This window comes from Oreochromis aureus, linkage group 7, assembly GCF_013358895.1.
Source record: "Oreochromis aureus strain Israel breed Guangdong linkage group 7, ZZ_aureus, whole genome shotgun sequence".
Taxonomy (NCBI): Eukaryota; Metazoa; Chordata; class Actinopteri; order Cichliformes; family Cichlidae; genus Oreochromis; species Oreochromis aureus.
Genome location: NC_052948.1, coordinates 6,046,312 through 6,065,559, shown reverse-complemented (window position 1 = coordinate 6,065,559; position 19,248 = coordinate 6,046,312). Strand labels below are relative to the sequence as shown.

General features: G+C 40.2%; 2 protein-coding genes across 2 annotated transcripts; one reads left to right on the top strand and one right to left on the bottom strand.

The window, feature by feature from the left end:
• The first annotated feature begins 548 nt into the window (after nucleotides 1–548).
• Nucleotides 549–8,196, top strand: tsg101a (tumor susceptibility 101a). Its single transcript, XM_031756475.2, has 10 exons — nucleotides 549–952; nucleotides 1,674–1,761; nucleotides 1,849–1,914; nucleotides 2,380–2,543; nucleotides 2,790–2,916; nucleotides 3,193–3,250; nucleotides 3,486–3,580; nucleotides 6,303–6,505; nucleotides 6,637–6,876; nucleotides 6,967–8,196. Exons 1-10 carry the CDS (start codon nucleotides 911–913, stop codon nucleotides 7,054–7,056), a joined length of 1,173 nt encoding a protein of 390 aa, XP_031612335.1. The 5' UTR covers nucleotides 549–910; the 3' UTR covers nucleotides 7,057–8,196.
• Nucleotides 8,197–8,620: 424 nt separating this feature from the next.
• ldha (lactate dehydrogenase A4) lies at nucleotides 8,621–14,160 on the bottom strand. The gene is made up of 8 exons (XM_031756482.2): nucleotides 14,011–14,160; nucleotides 11,897–12,022; nucleotides 11,543–11,660; nucleotides 11,265–11,438; nucleotides 10,994–11,167; nucleotides 10,787–10,904; nucleotides 9,958–10,081; nucleotides 8,621–9,841 (listed from the first exon to the last, which is right to left on the bottom strand). Exons 2-8 carry the CDS (start codon nucleotides 12,020–12,022, stop codon nucleotides 9,677–9,679), a joined length of 999 nt encoding a protein of 332 aa, XP_031612342.1. The 5' UTR covers nucleotides 14,011–14,160; the 3' UTR covers nucleotides 8,621–9,676.
• Nucleotides 14,161–19,248: the final 5,088 nt, after the last annotated feature.

Here is a 19,248-nt window from a genome sequence, read left to right as displayed (position 1 = left end):
AGAGTTTCCAATAGTTGAATGGCAGGAAGAGCCTGCAGCTCTCTCTCTTGTGGAAACAGCTCCTTTGGATTCATGAGACAGATGCTCTCTAGTTTTAAAATTAGATTTCAAACTTGATAACGCTTATAATTAGGGGTAGATCAGGCTTCCTTCACTCCTAATGTATTTGGATGCCACTGCAACATGTGAATAAATTTTGTCTATTCTCTTCCATAATATTTGTTTTGTCCTTGTCTGCTATGCTCTCCTTTTGTTTCTTCTCTATTGCCTCACCGCGAGTCCTGTTGTGGCAGATGAGTGCCCCTCCCTGAACCTATCATGCCTTAGGTCACTTTTTGTGAAAAGGGAGTTCTTCCTTCCCACGGTAGTCAAGTGCTTCCTCGTGGGGATTCGCCAGTACATTCTGTTTGTGTGCATCTCACGGAAGTAAAAACAGTAAACATTGACTAAGATGTAATTATTAATTAACTAAATGTTTACATTTATAGATTTATATCACGGGCTATCGTAGAATTTGGGGCTCTTCCATTGACGTGTTAATCACATCACGTCACACAGAGACCGGAAGCAGTAAAGAGAACTGCCGGAAATTCCTTTTGTTGACCATCGGATTTTTCTTTTCAAGCTCTTTTTTTACAACTACTCGTTAGCTGTTTTGTCGATTTATGAGCTGTTTTTTGAGTATTCGCGTGGAACACAGATACATTTCCCATTTACCAGACTGGAAGATTTCTTGTAGTAGTTGAATCACGCTCTTATTTGAGTCCGCCCGAGCTAGGGCTAACGTTAGCCTTGCATTTAGCGGAGCTTCGCTAGCCAGCTTTAGCTTGTCACTTTAGCTGTCATAAAAGTCAGCTGTTAAGACGCTTAACTTATTAATAAGAAAAGTCAAAATAAACACCCAGGGAACATGGCAGTAGTCAACGAAAGTAACCTGAAGAAAATGCTAAAGGTAAGTTTGAGCTTGACTGTTGAAAAACGATAGCATATTAGCTCATAGCGTCCTGTTTGACACTGGCTAACGTTAGAAGCCAGTTTAACATTTCCTGGTACGGTTTTGTTTAACAGACTGTCAATTTTCGTCAGATTTAAGATAATAAAGTGTCTTAAATATTATTTTGATACAATATATTGTACAAAATTAGATTGAGGCATAACTGTGTAACCATACAACACACAGTTGCATATATTATTACTTGAAGTTAAAATTGCCACTTTGGTAAAAAAATGAGACCACAGTTTTGTAGGTTACCATAGATCTGTATTTATATTGCCAGTCGTGTTCAGAATACTTTAGAGAATTGTTTATTACCAGGTTTGTGATGCATCGGTGGGAAAAAGCTAATGAATTTCAATCAGTTGCCAGACCAAGGGACTCTATTGATACTGGTCTTAAACACTTCTATGATAAAAATAGGTTTGATATGGATAATTGTATCCATATTGTATTGTACTGATTTACGTTCACAAGGCTTTTTAATTGGATTATTCTAATCTATAAGCAAAGCTATAGAGGCAGTAAGTTTAGTCTGTAAGGTGGTTCAAGTCCTGTTTACAGTATTTAGAATTAAATAATAGTTCAACAAGGCCAACCCTTGGAAATTTTATCTGTGGTGTACCGCAATGTCTGTTAAGTAAAAATATTAATTTTGTCTCCTCTACTTGTTGTCCAGCAATACAAATACAGAGATCTCACTGTTCGTGAAATAACCAATGTGATCTCCCAGTACAAGGATTTGAAGCCACTCATGGATGCTTATGGTAAATTAAGTAATATTTATCTCCTGTTTTTAGCTGCTTGGTTTCACTTGTATGTTGTGTAATGGTATGCATCTGCTTGTATTTCAGTATTTAATGATGGCTCCACAAGAGATCTGATGAGCTTGACAGGAACTGTTCCTGTGAGCTACAGAGGTAATGAATGTTTCTTTGCTCTATAAAAAGAAGTTTTTCTATAAATTGATACATTTTGATATATTTTTTTAAAATTTCAAGCAGAATTAAGTGCAATTTTTTTTTACCACTATTTATAATGTCTACTAGACTACTTTTTTTTCTATCCGATGTGGTCACTCTGACTCACTCACTTTTTTTTTTTTTTACACCATTATCTCAGGGCAAATGCTAAACCTAAACTTTCTCACCTTGTGGATGTGGACAGAAAGCTGTTGTTGATGGGTTTTTTTAATCTTGCTTGAAAATCAGACTTTGGGATTTTTTTTAAATGTGTGTTTGATGTACAAAGATGCATAAAATGTGTTTCACTTGATATGTTCTTGATAACAGAATATGGAGTTTGTTAAATATTAAGGGAGGAGTGAGGACATTAAGGTTTTGGACAATAGCTATATTATAACACTGTGTATTTGATTTCTGCAGGTAATGTGTACAACATCCCAGTGTGTTTGTGGCTCTTGGACACGTATCCCTACAACCCACCTATATGTTTTGTGAAACCTACCAGTGCTATGATGATCAAAACTGGCAAGCACATAGATGCTAATGGCAAGATTTACCTGCCGTATCTACATGAATGGAAACATGTAAGTAGTATTTCTTTTAATCCATGTTTAAAAATATGTTTTATGTTAATAAAAGCATGTAGTGTGAGAACTAGAGTTTCTGCACACTAAAATGTAGCTCAAAAAATGTACTAGATGGAGAAAAAGGCAACATTTCGGTATGCTGGATTATAGGGCAAAAAAAATGCCTTTGTGGCTCGAGATATCATTTGCATTCTTGACTTGCCTGGCGATTTGGTTAATAAAATTTGTTTCACTGTTTTATAGCCTCAATCAGACCTGTATGGTCTGATTCAGGTGATGATTGTGGTGTTCGGGGAGGAGCCCCCTGTGTTTTCTCGTCCGACCACACAAGCCCCTTACCAAGCCTTTCAAGCAGCTGGACCCCCAAATTGTGAGTGACATACATTTCTTGAACACAGTGGTCTGTGGATTTTTTTCAAAAGTGTTAGAAATTGGTTTGTTTGTTTGTTTGTTTGTTTGTTTATGGTGCATTTACTTCCTTGGGCACCAGATGGAGCTCACATACTATGGCAACACAATATTGAAGCTGATACTTTATCTCTGTCTCTTCTATGTGCCTGCCTGTGAGCAGTCCCCCCAAAAAATGAAACCTTTGACCTTTGTGTCCTGAGATCGTTTTTTGTCTCTCTCTCTCTCTCTGCTGCAGCGTCCTACATGCCTGGCATGCCTGCAGTATCACCGTATGGCCCAAATCCTAACTCTGGGTAAGATTTCTCCCAAGCCCTTTTAGTTACTGCCCACATCTAACACTTATACACAATATATGTGACACAACAAATCCAACATGTGTGATGGTGGAGTATTCACTGGCTTTTACTATCAAGACACTGCAGCACTGGCTCTGTTACATGTACAGCTGAATTTTGCAAATACACACTTGAAATGTTTCAGAATAGAAAACGTAAAGCATTAGCTTGACAATCATGTAACTATTTTCAGAGGCTACCCAAGTTATCAGTACCCAGGGGGTAACTCTTACCCAGCCACTGCTGGACCTGCACACTACCCCACCCAGACTCCAGTTTCCACAGTGGGTAAGTATTACATCCAGCATCTGGGTGCATATGTTTTCTACTTTCAGGTATCTTTGAAATATTAATGTAGCACAGTTTCTGACTTTTTACATATTGCACAGATGTACCCAAGGAAAATATGTTCACTCAGAAACTAATTATCTGTACCTTTACACGCTCACCTGCATTCTGTGTTAACATCACAAGACCGTTTACAATACAGAGTTTTAATTCTTAGCCAAAACTTTATTCACCCTTGATAAAACTTTGCAATCTTTAGTTAATCCAGACTGAGACACTTGACCTTTTGACTTCGACTCTCTCACCCTCTGAATAACTTCAGTAGCGTACCAAGTCACCAGTGAAAGGTCATTAGTGTAACTAGAGTGGGGTCTATTAAAGGCCAAAGGGTGGGATGGCCCTGAACGGAAAGGGAAAGCTTCTTTATGCCCCCCACAACTTAAACTTCAGAAGCACACAGGTCTATATTTAGGATTGGAACGGTAAAGGAGAAGAAATGGGGTCACCTAGTGGGTGAATTAACTCTGACATTTGTGGCGCTGACTCCAGACTGTACACAAGGTGGTCTTGACTCTACAGACATTTGCCAGTATATTTACTGTTAAATAATCTGGAATTTCCCAGTCTTTGAACTGTCTTGTGTAGCTAGTATAAAACACTAATAAATAAATATGTAAATTGTTTCACAATACAGTCCAAAATACCAGCTGTAATGCTTAGAAAGGTTGTCTACATGGAATTTGTTTTTCAGGAAAAGTATGAATTTGTTAAGATGTCATTTTCCTTCTATTGCTGTTTTCACCACCAACCTACAATATTGTTGTCACTGTGGATAGTACTACAACCAGAACATAAATCATAGATTGGCCAATGGGTGTTAAACTGAAACTAAAACTGGGGGCCAACAAATGGCTTAACTGGAAAAATAATGTGAATACTTCATTCATTTTCCATCATTCTGGAAAACACCCTTTTAGACCCTTTTGTTTGTATATAAACCTTGTTGTCAGATTTCCCTGTGGTGATGCCTTGCTGTGCCTATAAATACTGTTGATGATATTTTGAATGTAGTGTGAATTGTTTGAACTGAATAACTAGGTGATGTACATCGAAACCGAAAATCATACATGATTCTTGTTGAGAAAATAACTGCAAAGTTCCCACTGTTTCAATTCCTGAGAATCGCTTTTAGAACCATTTTTGCAATTACGATTCCAGTCTTATCGGGTATTCTCTACCAGCTTTGCAATCTAGAGACTGAAATCACCCATTCTTCTTTGCGGAGCAGCTCCAGCTCAGTCACCTGGCAGATGGACAGCGCCTAAGCAGCTCAAATCGCTTAAAAGTTTGTTTATACTTTAGACGAGAACGGATGACAACAGGGCAACACATGCAATACTTTGCAAAGTAGATATTTCATTAAGGGAGGAAACACTCCGCCCCATATGCAAAAGCATTTGCTCACAAAACACTTCCAAGATGAACTTAAATGAATGTCTTTAATTCCAGCTTCCCTGTCCCTGCGTGAATCTCAACCCAGCAGCAGCAGCGGTAACATTTGCATCGAGCACCATCTCCGTTGTTTGCGGCAGGTAAATAATCAACTAACAGTGCATATTATGTTAGCGCGATCTGTTTTATTACAAAACCTGCCATTGTGCATTTAGGTGACCATGATGAGACAGACACAGTCTGGCTGGCGCTCTCTGCAGCAGTTGTCGCTGCAGTCTTGGCTGCATTTCTGATCAGCGCTCTCTTTTCAGGCCTGAATGTCACCGAGCAGTGACTAGTTTGTGGTCAAAACCTTGCAGCCATTTGCCACAGCAGATGGTAAGTGAATGTGTTTAATTGTAGGTTCAGGGACATTACTGGATATTCTTGTGTAATTGCTACAGAATAATTTATGTTATACTTTGTTATTGCTACAGAAGAATATTTATTTTATTATTTAACGCTTACATTTTCCCTGGAGGACCCTGTGACACCCCATGGAAGAGCCATAGGCTGTGGATCTCTTAAGATTTCACTGTTGGGTTTGTAAGGCCATGTTACTCCTAAATTTCTGTCTTGTTGAAAGAGAAGATATAAAACAGTTCTAAGCTAATCGACCTTAGTGTTCTCCTTTTTAAAAAACAAGAATCGATAAAGAATCGAATGTGACAAAACAGAATCGAAAAATACTTGGAATCGGAATCGTTAAATATCTTATCAATACCCATCCCTTGATGAATAACTGCAATGCAAGGATGGATAGTGGAGAGATTTTCTTGGCTCATACTGAGCTTTAGGGAGTGACTATGTGTGCTGGTAGAGTTGGTCTGTGTATAAAGGCAACGAGTCCATGTTATCATATTTGACAGAATTCTGTGCATTTTCCTCTTGCCTCCACCAAGAACCTGGAAAAAAATGTCTGTTATGGTTTAGCCAAACATCCTCAACTTACGGTGGCACAGTTTCTCTGTGGAAGAAAATCCTCCACAGAATTATGATTTAAATTAATCATTTTTTACAGTTATCTGAAGATGGTTAGCTTGCCAATTTACAGTAAAGCCTGAAGGCCCTTTCACATAGGACGTGGTACGCGTAAAAGGGACTTAACAAAATCAAATAGAATTGTATTTTGGTGAGATTATGGTTTAAGTTGTAGTAGTATCTTTTTGTCCCTCTAGCTCTCCTGTTTGTATTCACTGTCTCAGATGATTTATAATAGCTTCCTCTTAAGGCCCAAACAGAGATGGCACCATTGGCGAGGACACCATCCGGGCATCTCTAATTTCTGCAGTGAGCGACAAGCTTCGCTGGAGGATGAAGGAGGAGATGGACAGAGCTCAGGCAGAGTTGGATGCCCTGAAGCGAACAGAAGAGGACCTGAAGAAAGGACATCAGAAACTGGAAGAGATGATCTCAAGACTGGACCAGGAAGTGGTGAGAGATTATTATACTTTCAGTGTTAAATCTTTCTGTTTGTTTTGTTCTCTATTCACCACAGTTAACTGTTACAGCAGTCATCTTTGAGATTTGCTAAATATGTGCAATCATCACAATGTTTCCACTAGACTGAAGTTGACAGGAACATCGATCTGCTGAAGAGAAAAGACGAGGAGCTGAGCGAGGCCTTGGAGAAAATGGAAAACCAGTCGGAGAATAATGACATCGATGACGTCATTGTGCCCACAGCTCCATTGTACAAACAGATCCTGAACCTGTACGCTGAGGAGAATGCGATTGAAGACACAATCTTCTACCTGGGCGAAGCCCTCCGCAGGGGTGTCATAGACCTGGAAGTTTTTCTCAAGGTAACCAGATCTAGATAGCTGCTAGCACATATAAACAGAAACAAGTATACAGACACTTTAACCTACCTGCCTCTTTTTTTTCTGTTATAGCACGTACGTCTTCTGTCCAGGAAGCAGTTCCAGCTTCGTGCTCTTATGCAAAAAGCCCGCAAGACTGCCGGGCTTAGTGACCTCTACTGACCCACGCTTACTACCTAGAAACATTCATATCTTCATGCTCTCTTACTCTCTTCTATCATCTTGTATATCAAACAGCTGCTCTATTTTATAGTCTTATATTAAATTTATTCTGATAGACATTTGAACAGCACCAACAAAGAAAAATTACATATTTGAATGGTAAATTGCAGCCATAGTTGTAGCTAGACAGTTTAGACTTTAAACTAACCAAACACTCCTTTGAGGTCATTGTTTAAGGACATGACCTAAACATGAGAGGGTTATTTTTGTGACCAAAAATTAAAAGCAAAAAACACTGTCATGACATTAAATTTGGGCTAAAACTAAAGCTTACAGGTTCTGTTGGCAATTTCTTTGCCATAACACATCATTTGGCTAGTAAGTACAGATGGTAGGGGCTAAAAGTGAAGAGCTTTGTAGAGAGCCCAAATGATCACTCCCTTTTTGTATTGAAAAGATGTGTCTATAAAGACACAGGACTACTTTTCAGGAAGGGAAGGGTTCATCCTCAGGATTTCTGTTCATGTTTCAGTAGCCATGAAGTTATATCCATTAACCTGAACCGATTTGTTTGGGTCAGACATTCAGCTTTAATTTGAGCTCTTATCCCACTTGCACACACTACTATTACTGCATAATTTTCCATTTTTGTGTCTCCTTGTGTGTATGTGTGTGAGGTTCTTTTAGTGTGTGTCGGCTGCTTGTTATACCCTCTGACTGCATTAGCCAGTCAATCATGTACATCTTTTGTTCCACTCTGTAGAATGTCTCTAAATAACGTAGATGGCAGGCTTGGCGTACATTACTGGACCGTAAAGGAATTTCTGCATTGTATTTGATTTTTCTTTTTTCCCATACTGTCCATTCTCATTCTCAGTCCTGCTGAGAAGGTTAAAGTAACCGTAAGTTAAAAATTTGTGAATAAAACTGGGTGTTAAGAGGTACAAAAATAAACAAATGTACTAATCAAAACTTTAACTTATGTAAAGTTTTTTTTCTTGAATTTAGCCTTTTACTAAATGCACTTTGAATTGTATTATAGATTGTTTTTTTGTTTTTTCTTAGTTCAACCATAGGCAACTTGCTCTTTTATGTAAAGATTTATGTAAATCAGTACAAATAAATTGATTTAATAGGTCATCTCTTTTTGGTCATGTCATTAATGTGGCTTGCATAATTGATATTATTCAGCGATTTTCTGTTGCACAACCAAAAGGTAGCGGTGGTTCAGAGTGGGTTGTGTACCAACTTGAAGATTGGTGCTCTAGTCTGTACACCAAAGGCCAAAATAATGAACTAATTTCCCCCACTGGTTTGTAGAACCCTTTTCTGTAAGAAAACTGCTCTTAAAACCGACTAGCAACGAAACCAGTGGTAGTTATTTAAATATTAAAATGCTAGAGTTTGTGAGCAGGTAGAATAGTATGAATACAAGTGAGTAATTTAAAGTTAAATATTTTGATGTCTTGCCTGAAAAGCTCAGATCAGCCTCATATTGGGCAACAGCTACTGCAAACAAACTGACCCCCCCCCGGTTTAATGGCCAATGCAGGACAGAACAAACTTGTATCATCCTGGCAGATTTATTTGATGTTACAGCAAACAGCTCAATATCCAGCTGCCATGACATTTTTCCCAGTAAATGATTGATAAATCCTCTGTAATATTGTGACATTAATACATAAATAGATCTTACATTTATAAATAGAATAGGTTTTTAATGTTCTTTTCCAGAGTCAGGTGGAGTTAAAAAAAAAACAACAAAAAAAAAACCTTGTTAGAACATTTAGGGTACACAAGCAACATTTTTTTTGGACTGTAGCAGTCTCATGATTCATAACCCAACCCTTTTCCACTGGCTCTCTTATCCAAGTTATATTATGGCAGTCACAATTTATTCTTATCAGATGTAAACTTAGCCAGTTTTTTTTGTGCGCCATAAAATTTGCCTTCTAAATTATTTTGTCAGTGCACTTGTGGTTAGGTTTGTTTAAGAAGGCTTCAGTACCAAGCAAGTTTATGGAAGTCTGCTTTACTATAATATAAGGTACTTTGGTATCACAAGATTTTGGACCAGTGACATATGCAGCAGTGTTACTGTGGGTGAATAGGAAGCCCTCCTCATACAGAATGGAATGTCTCCGTTATACTCCAAGATATAAACAGAGATTACCAAGTGGAGAAACATAACTTTAACGGCCACACAATGCATACAGACTGACCTAGGAGTGTACAGAAAAAGCAGCAACAGTACTCGTAACATACAGTACACAGAATATATATATATATATAGACTGCATGATTTCAGAGAGGACAAATGGATGACAAATACTTGCTCTCCAACACAGGCCGACTTCTAAGGCTACAAGTGTTTCCAAAAATTCAGTCATGGACGATCAAGGCCAGGTTGAAGGAAGCAAAGGAAAATGACACCTGTGTGTGAATCTCTCAAAAGTAAAACCCAGCTTTGAGTGGTTTAGTTACAAGCACTTGGCCTTTTAAGAAATTCACAGGTGACATCAACCAATTACAATGAGGGACACAAGAGAAAAACTAGGAGGGAGTCAAATGGTGTCTGGTGTCATTTTAGGGACAACTGGAGAATTCAGAGGCATGCTCTTCACAGGGTGAGCTCCTTCTGTACACCCCACAGGGTCTCAGCACTCTTCACCAGCTGCTTCTCCTCTTCAGGCTTCAGCGTCATGTGAATGACATCTGTCAAGCCACTGTTGCCCAGAATACAAGGGATGCTCAGGAAGACTTCGTCCTTCACTCCATGCATGCCCTACATAGTAAAAGGCAATGAAATGTGATGTTATAAGCGGACCTTGTCACATCTGCAGAAAGTATAGCATTTTTTTCTTCAAGCAAGTAAAAATAAAGACTGAAATCCTCATCTACCTGGACAAGTGTAGACACAGGGTGCACTTTGTGCAGATTCTTCATGATACTTTCCACTAGGTCAGCAACAGACATACCAATGGCCCAGGAAGTATAGCCCTTCAGCTTGATAACCTCATAGGCTCTGCAGCATGGACAAGAAATAAAAATGAGCATGGCATATAACAGACTGAAAGAGGAAATGTGTCATGTTGTGCGAATTTTTTTTTTTTTTTTTTTTTTTTAAAAACAAGTTTATAGTAGACAGTGATTGCAGCCACTGGTATTTGCATGAAAAACTTAAATTTGACGAGTTGCCCATAAGAGTTTTGAAAACAGGGATACAAAATTGATTACTTTTTAAAAGACAAGACAAATGAGTTCTACTAGCCATACAGAGGTGCACGTTTACAGATACCATTTCTTCTGTTGAAACATAACGCATGTGCATTTCTCACATCTTTGTAAAGATAAGTGAAATGATAAGCCTCAACTGGGATACAAAGAACACTGTATTGCACATGGCTGAACTCTAAAGACCCAGCTATTACAATACAAGTCTACTGATTGGCGGACAAATGATGGTGCAATATTAACCTTTCTGCAAAGAGTTGCATCATACAACTTTCAGACATACCAATACAGATAATGGGTCATACGGTGTCATTACTGATATTTATGGAATCAGCGTTAATCATTGTCAGGGATTTCAGTTAGACACAGGAGTCAAAGAGAGCTTCAGTCTAACACAGCATCTCATGGGGAATAGTATAGTCACTGTATACATGTTGTAAAAATCTGTATGTTTGAAGAGGCTGACAGACTCCAGCAAATAAATTGCAACACTCACCCATCAACCACCATCTTGTGCACTGCCTTCCAGTTCTCTGGGTCACCCTCAGCCCCCATCTTTGGGTTGAGGCCTTGAAGAGAAACTCCAGCAACGTTCACGCCACTCCACACAGGCACTACGAGAAATAAAATACACCCCCACTGAAACAGGAAATTCTGAACTGTATATGACAGTACATCTCCACAAATAATGTCGCTAGCGTACCACTAGAGTCTCCATGCTCTCCAATGATCCAACCATGGCAACTAGAAGGATGCAGGTGGAGCTTCTCTCCCATGATGTGGCGGAAACGAGCAGAGTCGAGGTTAGTGCCAGAGCCAATCACACGGTGACGGGGAAAGCCACTCAGTTTCCAGGCAACGTAGGTCAGGATGTCCACTGGGAAGGTGCCAAATAAGAAATTATCAGCCATTAATCTGCCTCGAACAGGAATTGGACCATGTAAACCCCACATGATGTAGACTCCTTGTCTAACCTGGGTTGGAGACCACCATCAGAATGCAGTTGGGGCTGTACTTGACAATGTTGGGGATGATAAACTTGAAGATGTTAACGTTACGCTGCACCAGATTGAGACGGCTCTCGCCCTCCTGCTGGCGGGCACCTGCAGTCACTACCACCACCTTAGAGTTGGCTGTCACACTGTAGTCTGTCAAGAGATGGAGGAGAGAGAAAAAAAAAAAAAAAAGTTGTATTGTATGCCACTCCAGGTTAGTCAATAAGTAAAATAAATGACAGTTTTTCAATTCTCACCTTTATCAGCTACAATCTTGTGTGTCTTAAGGAAGAGGGATCCGTGCTGCAGGTCCATCGCCTCACCCTTCAACTTGTCCTCCATCACATCAACCAGGGCCAGCTCATCACACAAGTCCTAATTATTATATTATAGGTCATGTTAATGACCAAACAAACTTTACATAATGCATAATACAGCAAACATCATTTCTGGTAAATGTTATTGGATCTGGTAAATCTATTGCTCTAGCCATCACAACCTTTACGTCTGTTCCAGTGAAATCCTATTTGTAAACCTTTTTCACTCCCCAAATAAGGCTAGTAGCAATCTTCTTAACTTCAACAAGTTTATCCCCCTCCCACCCTTCTTACCTTAAGCAGGATACTGACAGCAGTGGCCATGCCCACCATGCCAACACCCACTACAGTCACTTTGCACCTGCTGCCAACAGGCTCCTCCTTCATCACATGGCCAATGAGCTTCTCCTTGGTGGACATCTATTAAAAGTAAAGATAAAAGGAAGTGAAGGATATGAGACAAGACGGTAAGGAGGCCATGCAGAAGTATAAAGGGGAAGATGAGAATGAAGGGAAAAGGTTTTTTGTGGGAGGGGAGTGAGAGAGCATGGAGAAAGCAAGACGCATAGTCTATGAAGCAATTTGAATGTGTGGTTACTAGTTGGCTCACAAAAGTTTCCATGACTAACTTCACATCCCACAATGAGTCAAGCCTGGATTTTACTTTTTATTTCATCATTACAGAACTGAAATGTCATTTTCATTTGAACACTTTCATTAAGGTTGAGAGATAGAGCTTTAAAGAGCCTCTCCTTGCATCCATGGCAACCACTGCAGCTTGCCACCGTGCAACAGGGAACATCCCCAGATGACCTCTCACACACACACACTGTTTCCTGGCTCCACCACCGGCATGACTAGGCACGGTTTCCACTGAGATGTGAAGATGAGCACGTATGGCCAAGTACAGGGCCAGATTAATGCACTGAGACCCCTACTAGAGCTCACTTGAAACCTCTTTAAAGTGTATGAATGTGACCTTACATCTTCCATGATTTAAGTCCTCGGTAAAGCTTTCCCAAACTAGTTTATGGTGTTAATTTCTGCCTTCTAGTCTTAAATGCTGCGCCGTTTAGAGAAAATGGAGGATAAAGCAGCCTCTGCATTAGGGTGCGGCTTACTTTTGAATTAGCATCCACTAGTGTACAAGTGACCAGTGTCCTTGAGCTCCCAGGCATCCATCAGTTCACTTGAAACAAACAAGATGGCTGGTGTTAGAATGTCAGTCTGACATCAAGGTGACCATCTACATATGTAGTTTGCTCAAAACTGTAGGATAAAAATGTAGTTTTAACCCAAATCTCCTATCCGTACTACATGTACCAGCATTTGGTCCGGTTATAATCTAAGTTTACTGCCAATGTTGTATATGGGACAGTGCTTTACTGCTGTGCTCCACAAACCGCTTCCTTAGGTGCCTGAATAAGAGGATGACTTTTAGTAGCTGGAAGAGTATAAGGGGACATTACACACAGTTCTAGTGTTATCATGTTTCCCAACATTGTGCTCATTTGATTAATTCATTTAGCAGTAGGCCACTAAAGGGGTGTCAGGTATCAGCTGCTGCTCAGCATCTCTTGTCCACATCTGAATTCAAGAAAAGACTGTTGTTGATTTTTAGTCAACAACAGTTGTCCTGAAAAAGCTTTACCGCCCTGCAGTCGTCATATAACCAGACATTAGTAGTTTCCCCACAGTCTGCATCTGTCAAATATTTATCCACAAGTCTGTGCCAAGAATGGTGTGATGAATCAGACAAAGCCGACAACGCGGGGACGGCATTTCTGGCAAAGCCATAAAACACCAACAGCAAGACAATTAAAGACACCGCGTCCCTACGATAGGCAAGCACGCCCAAGCGCAGTAAATTTCAAGGGCCAGGGTCATTTATAGCGGCTGGAAGATGGTCGCCACCAGAGGCAGTAGGCATGCGTAACCACTGCGCATTTTACGTCACCAAAACAGAGCGCCTCAATCACGGAGATGGGTTCAAACAGACAGAACATAAAAGCTTGTTTTTAAACGTCAACGAGTCAGAATATTTCCATGTTTTTATTACATTTCATACAACCGGGCGAATAAAATACTCTGTAATAGCCCACAAGTAACTATGCATCCGCAGTATGCCCAAGACAACCTGTTACCGCTGCTTGACTTGTTTACTTAAGCTTTAAGGAAAATAAAGAAATAATACTGCCAGAAATCTTAATTGATTTAATCTACAGCTGAACCCAATTAATACTGATTGCACATCGTCACGCCCCTGCCTGTCCTCTAGCACGCGGTTTGATACATTCAGCTTTTAAAAGCATTAAATAAAAACGAGTTATTGCAGCAAAACAGTCTTCAGAGAGTGCTGGATGCAGATGATGTGGTGTGTAAAGCCAGAGTAATGTGACCCATCTTACCTTGAAGGTTTCAACGAAACGGGTGAAAACAGGAGTTGGAATGTGTCAGCTCCACACTAACGCTCTTCGACTGAAGTGCTGCCGGTGTGGGGGGTGTCTCCCCGTATTTAAAGACAGCCTCCTGCGTGGACGTTACGTACATACATATTAATGAGGTCGGATGGTTGTGCGGGCACTAACCCGTGTTGAATGTCACGTCCACGGTAGGATGCGGTACTGAGGTCTGGGTATGCTCTGTGTCCTTTAATATTTTCAGGCAGCTTGCATTTAAAACGATGGAAAACACGCACTCCGTTCTCGCCTGTGATAGATTAACGCACAGGTTACAGTGTAAGGTGAAAGTACAGTGACGCACTGCGCAGTCTGTCACAGTCCGCAGATAGAAGAAATAGTTCCGACCTAAATTACCTCAAAAAGCCTCAATGCTGGTTCTAATGCAGTTCTGTCATCCACATTGACACAGTAACAGATACTGATTTTAAATGAGGGTAGCAACATTTGCAACATAGTGTTATAACCACGGCTTGGTTGCCGGACGTGAGTGGATATTTCGTGACAATAATAAGGGAATTTGTGTTAAAAGTGTGTAAGTCACCTAGATAAATATCACGTTGCTGTTGATTTAAAATGAAATGTTACGATTTTGATTTGAGGATAGCCTTTCATAGGCCGCCCATGTGGCTGTGACTGGAAGGAAACAGTGACTGTGTCGTCATACAGTCAGAGGAGCAGCATTTCGCGCCACCTCCTGTCCACTTTGAGTTATTTCAAAACTAGTGGAGTTACTCACCGTTTGCAATAAAACAGCTCATTTGTCCTACATGTCAGGGGAAGTTTTCTTACACAGATATGATTCGGCTGCAAAAAGGCACGGAAACTAGCATCCCAACCCTCACCCCGCCTTATGAAAATAAAGTGTTCTGAATCATCAAGTGGCCTACACTGGCACAAAAAAGTGTGCTCTCAGACTATCGATTGCTGTTGGCTGCTCTTTACATCTCACCTGACTTGAATTTTTTTGTTGCAAAACAAAACCTTTCAGTTAGGACTATTTCACCAACGTGATGTCCTCTTGGGTCACAGCTTTCGATGACTTTTTTGGGCATGTGGAAAAAAACACATGAAAATAAATGGACAAAGAAGGTCAAATCGGGTTGTCTTTAGTTAAATCGCTTTTCTGGGCAGTTTAAAATCAAACATTTAATAGTGGAGTGATTATGCACCCTTTTCTCATTTTAATAAGGTTATCAGTCATTGCTAATTGAAAAGTTCACTTAAATGAATGTACAAATTATGCTTTAACAAATGTGTAATTTTCCAAGCATGCCCGTTTAATATATATCCCACTGGAAGCAATGTGTTTGATGAAGTTGTAAACTCAAATTGTCACCTATTCATTTGACAAAGTTCTTGGAGGATATGGAAAAGAGAATTCAAGTATCCCAGAGGATTTTCTGTCAGAGCACATGTGAATGGTGGATTGTGTTAACTTGCCCTTGAAAGGATCATAAAGATAACTTGGGTATTCTTCAGTCATGACACCTAAAATACGCACTCACTCAGTCCCTGGCCACTTTGTTAGGTACACCTGTTCAGCTGTGATTCACATGACAGGAACTCACTCCATTTACTCCTGTAGACATGGCCAAGGCAACCTGCTGAAGTTCAAACTGAGCGTCAGAATAGAAAAGAAAGGTGATTTAAGTGACATTAAATGTGACATGGATTTTGATGCTAAACAGGCTGGTGCGAGTATTTCAGAAACGTCCACTGTACTGGGGTTTTTCCATACTGTTTACAGAGGTTGGCCTGAAAAAATGGACCTATCCAGTGAAGTGCAGTTCTCTGGGAGAACACGCCTTATCATGCCAAAGTTCAGACGAGACTCACCAGACTGCTTCAGTCTGATAGGAATGCAACATTGATTCAAATAACCATTAGTTATAACCAGGGTATGTAGAAGAACATCTCAGGTTGCACAACACATTGAACTTTGAAGTATAGGAGTAGCAAATCACACAAGTTGCCACTCCTGTGTAAGAACAGGAAACTGGGGCTACAGTTTGCATTAGTTCACTAAAATTGGACAATAAAACATTGGGTAAACATTGCATCATCTGATTTTGACATTCTGATGGTAGGTTCAGAATCTGGCAAAAAAGAAAATTATAGGATGAAGTCATCCTTCCTTGTCTCAACAGTTCAGTCTGGTGGTGGTGGGATCTATTTTCTTTGCATACTTTGGCTTCCTTAGTACCAATTACTATTAATTAATTATTTAATTATTTGGAAGTTTGCTCATTTACAAAGGCATGAACACCAAAATCCAGGAAAAAACACATTACATAACAGTTATAGATTGATTTGCTTGTCATTGAGTAAAATAAGTATTTCATCCTCAAGCAAAACATGACTTGGTACTTGGACAAGAGTGCCTGCTTGGCAACTTGAAGCTTCAGCTCCCTCTACTGATTTCCTACAGAACTGAGGTCTGGATACCAGCTAGGCCACTTTATAACCTTTATGTGCTTCTTCTTTAACTACTCTTTTGTTGCCTTGGAGTTACATTTTGGGTCACTGTCATGCTGGAAGACCCATTCACAACCTCTCTTCAGTGTTCTGGCTGGGAGAAGCAGGTTCCAATCCAGGATTTTAAATTAGTGCAGCGAAGTCGCCCTGTACTCTTAGCAGAAAACCAACCCCAAAGCATAATGTTTCAACCTCCATGCTTGTCTGTGGGGATTGTGTTATTTGGGTCATACTCAGCATTTCTCTTCCTCCAAACACGATGGGTTAAGTCAATGCCAAAAAGCTTGATTTTACTTTCATCTGTCCACAGCACTTTCCCCCCAACCCGTTTCTAAATCATTTAGATGTTCATTGGCAAACTAATGATGGGTCTGTACATGTGGGTTCTTGAGCAGGGAGACGTTGTGGGCGCTGCAAGATTTCCATCTGTTGCGGTGTAGTGTGTTACCAGTGGTGTTTGTGCTCCCAACTGCCTTCAGATCAGTAACAAGCTCTACTTGTGTGGTTTTGTGCTGATCCACCATCTTTCTCATAATCATCCTCCTCCCATGAGGGAGAATCTTGCATGGAACTCCAGACCGAGGACGATTGATAGTCATTTTATATTTCTTCTATTTTAGAATAATCACATTGACAGTTGTCACCTTCTCACCAAGCTTCTTGCTGGTATTCTTGTAGCCCATTCCTGCCTTGTGCAGGTCTACAATCTTGTCCCTGACGTCCTTTGACAGCCCTTTGGTCTTGCTTACGGTGGTGAAGAGGTTGGAATGGAAGAAATAGATTCTGTGGATGGATGCGCTTTATTCACATAACAAACTGAGATCATGAGTATCTGATATTGATTGACTGACTGATTGTTTAATTGGCTGTAATCTGTTTGCCCCATGAGCAGAATGCCAGTCTGTGGGAGCCAGAATTCTGGCTGGGTTGTCGGTGATCAAATAAAGCACCTTTGGGATATGGTGGAGTAGAAGATTCACATTATGGATGTGCAGTTGACAAATCCACTGCATCTGTTAATACATTGCCTGTCTAAGACAGTGCAGACAGTTCACGCTTGTGCAGTCATGGCTGCTGCCCCCTGAAAACCTCTGTTGCAGCTGCCGCAGCCACATGCTGCCACTGCTGCTATTCACATAACATTTCCTAAACCTCACCTTTACCACAGTCTTATTCTTTGTTCTGTTAGTTAGTTGGAGCTTAATAGGGATGAAATAGTATAGTCAGAAAGTTAATAGAATTGTTATCTGCTTCCTGTTGTGTCTGCTTTGTGTATATTGTGCATTCATGAAACAATCCATTGCATGTGATTTGGCTGGGAGAACTGTGTGATAAGGTTTTGTGTGTTTTTGTTTGTTTTTTTTTCAATTAAATTGATGTCTAATAAATGAGGATATTGTTAAAAGCCTAAATGAATAATAAGATTAAGTCAAGTAAAAAATGCAGTTACGCTTCGATTTTAATGCATATAATTGTAAACAGTGGTGTGGTGATTATCACCGTTTACAGAAAGAAGGTCCTTGATTTGAGTCTGGGCCCTTTCTGTGTTGAGTTTGATGTTTTCCCTGTCTCCGCGTATGCCATCTTCGAGTGCCAGGCCTCCCTTCTACAGTCCAAAGACATGCATGGGGTTAGAATAATTAGTGATTCTAAATTGACAGTAGGTGGGAGTGTGAGCATGAATGGTTGTTTGTCTCTGTGTGTTAGCCCTGCGACAGACTGGCATCCTGTCACGAGTGCGCCCTGTCTCTTACCCGATGACAGCTGGTAAGTGCTCCAGCCCCCCCTCGTGCCCCTGAATTGGATAAGTGGAATAAAATGGCTGAGTGGATGGAAGCTGCTTTATTCATTACTCCCAGGTTTTACCACAGTTATCACATTCACTGATGTTCTTCATTGATAACCTTTTATGTGTCCATTTATCAATCCCAATGCAATGCAAGCTGCTCACCAGCGGGAGGTGCTGTTATAAAAGCAGCAAAACTAACTCCAGCCTCCTCTCTAAATTGAAATCATTTCCAGTTGGGTTTGATTATAATGCGAGCAGCATCTAAACAGTTATTTCATCCAGCAAAATCCTGCACCAAACTCGCTGAAATTAAATCATTTGCAATTATGCGGTAAATTGAAATCTCTTGTTAGGCCATGAATTATTCATCACATTGAGTTCTAGTCTAGTGGCTCAGTAGGAGTCCACAACGAGTAGTGGTTTTAGACCCACAGGGGTCTTAGTGCAGCACAGCTGAAGAAAATTTGTTGACTGAGATGTATTTCACAGTTTTTAGGTAAACATTTTAGATCAACTACTCCTGCGCAACAATATATCCTGCTGTATCAAATCAGATGTAACAAATTATCCCAAGAACCCCAGGCTGATTCTCTTTAAACTGTAGCACCAGCTGTTGACATTCAACAAGCTCAGTCTCACTGCCTGTGACTTTAAAAATAATAAACACTTCACTACAATGTGTTGAGGTGATCCAGTGTATGGCAAAGACAGTATATGACACTGCTGAAAACAGATTAAGTTTCATTAGATGTGTGAGAAATCATGCTTCATCTCCTGGCGTTTAATGTCCTCAGTTTGCCTGCAGCGATATATATACTCCAAACTTTCCCAGACTCCAAGAAGCTTCTTCTTGTCCTTGCTATTGAATTTCTTGTCTTTGCCTCCATCATGCGCCGTCACTTTCAATGCGCTCCAGAGTG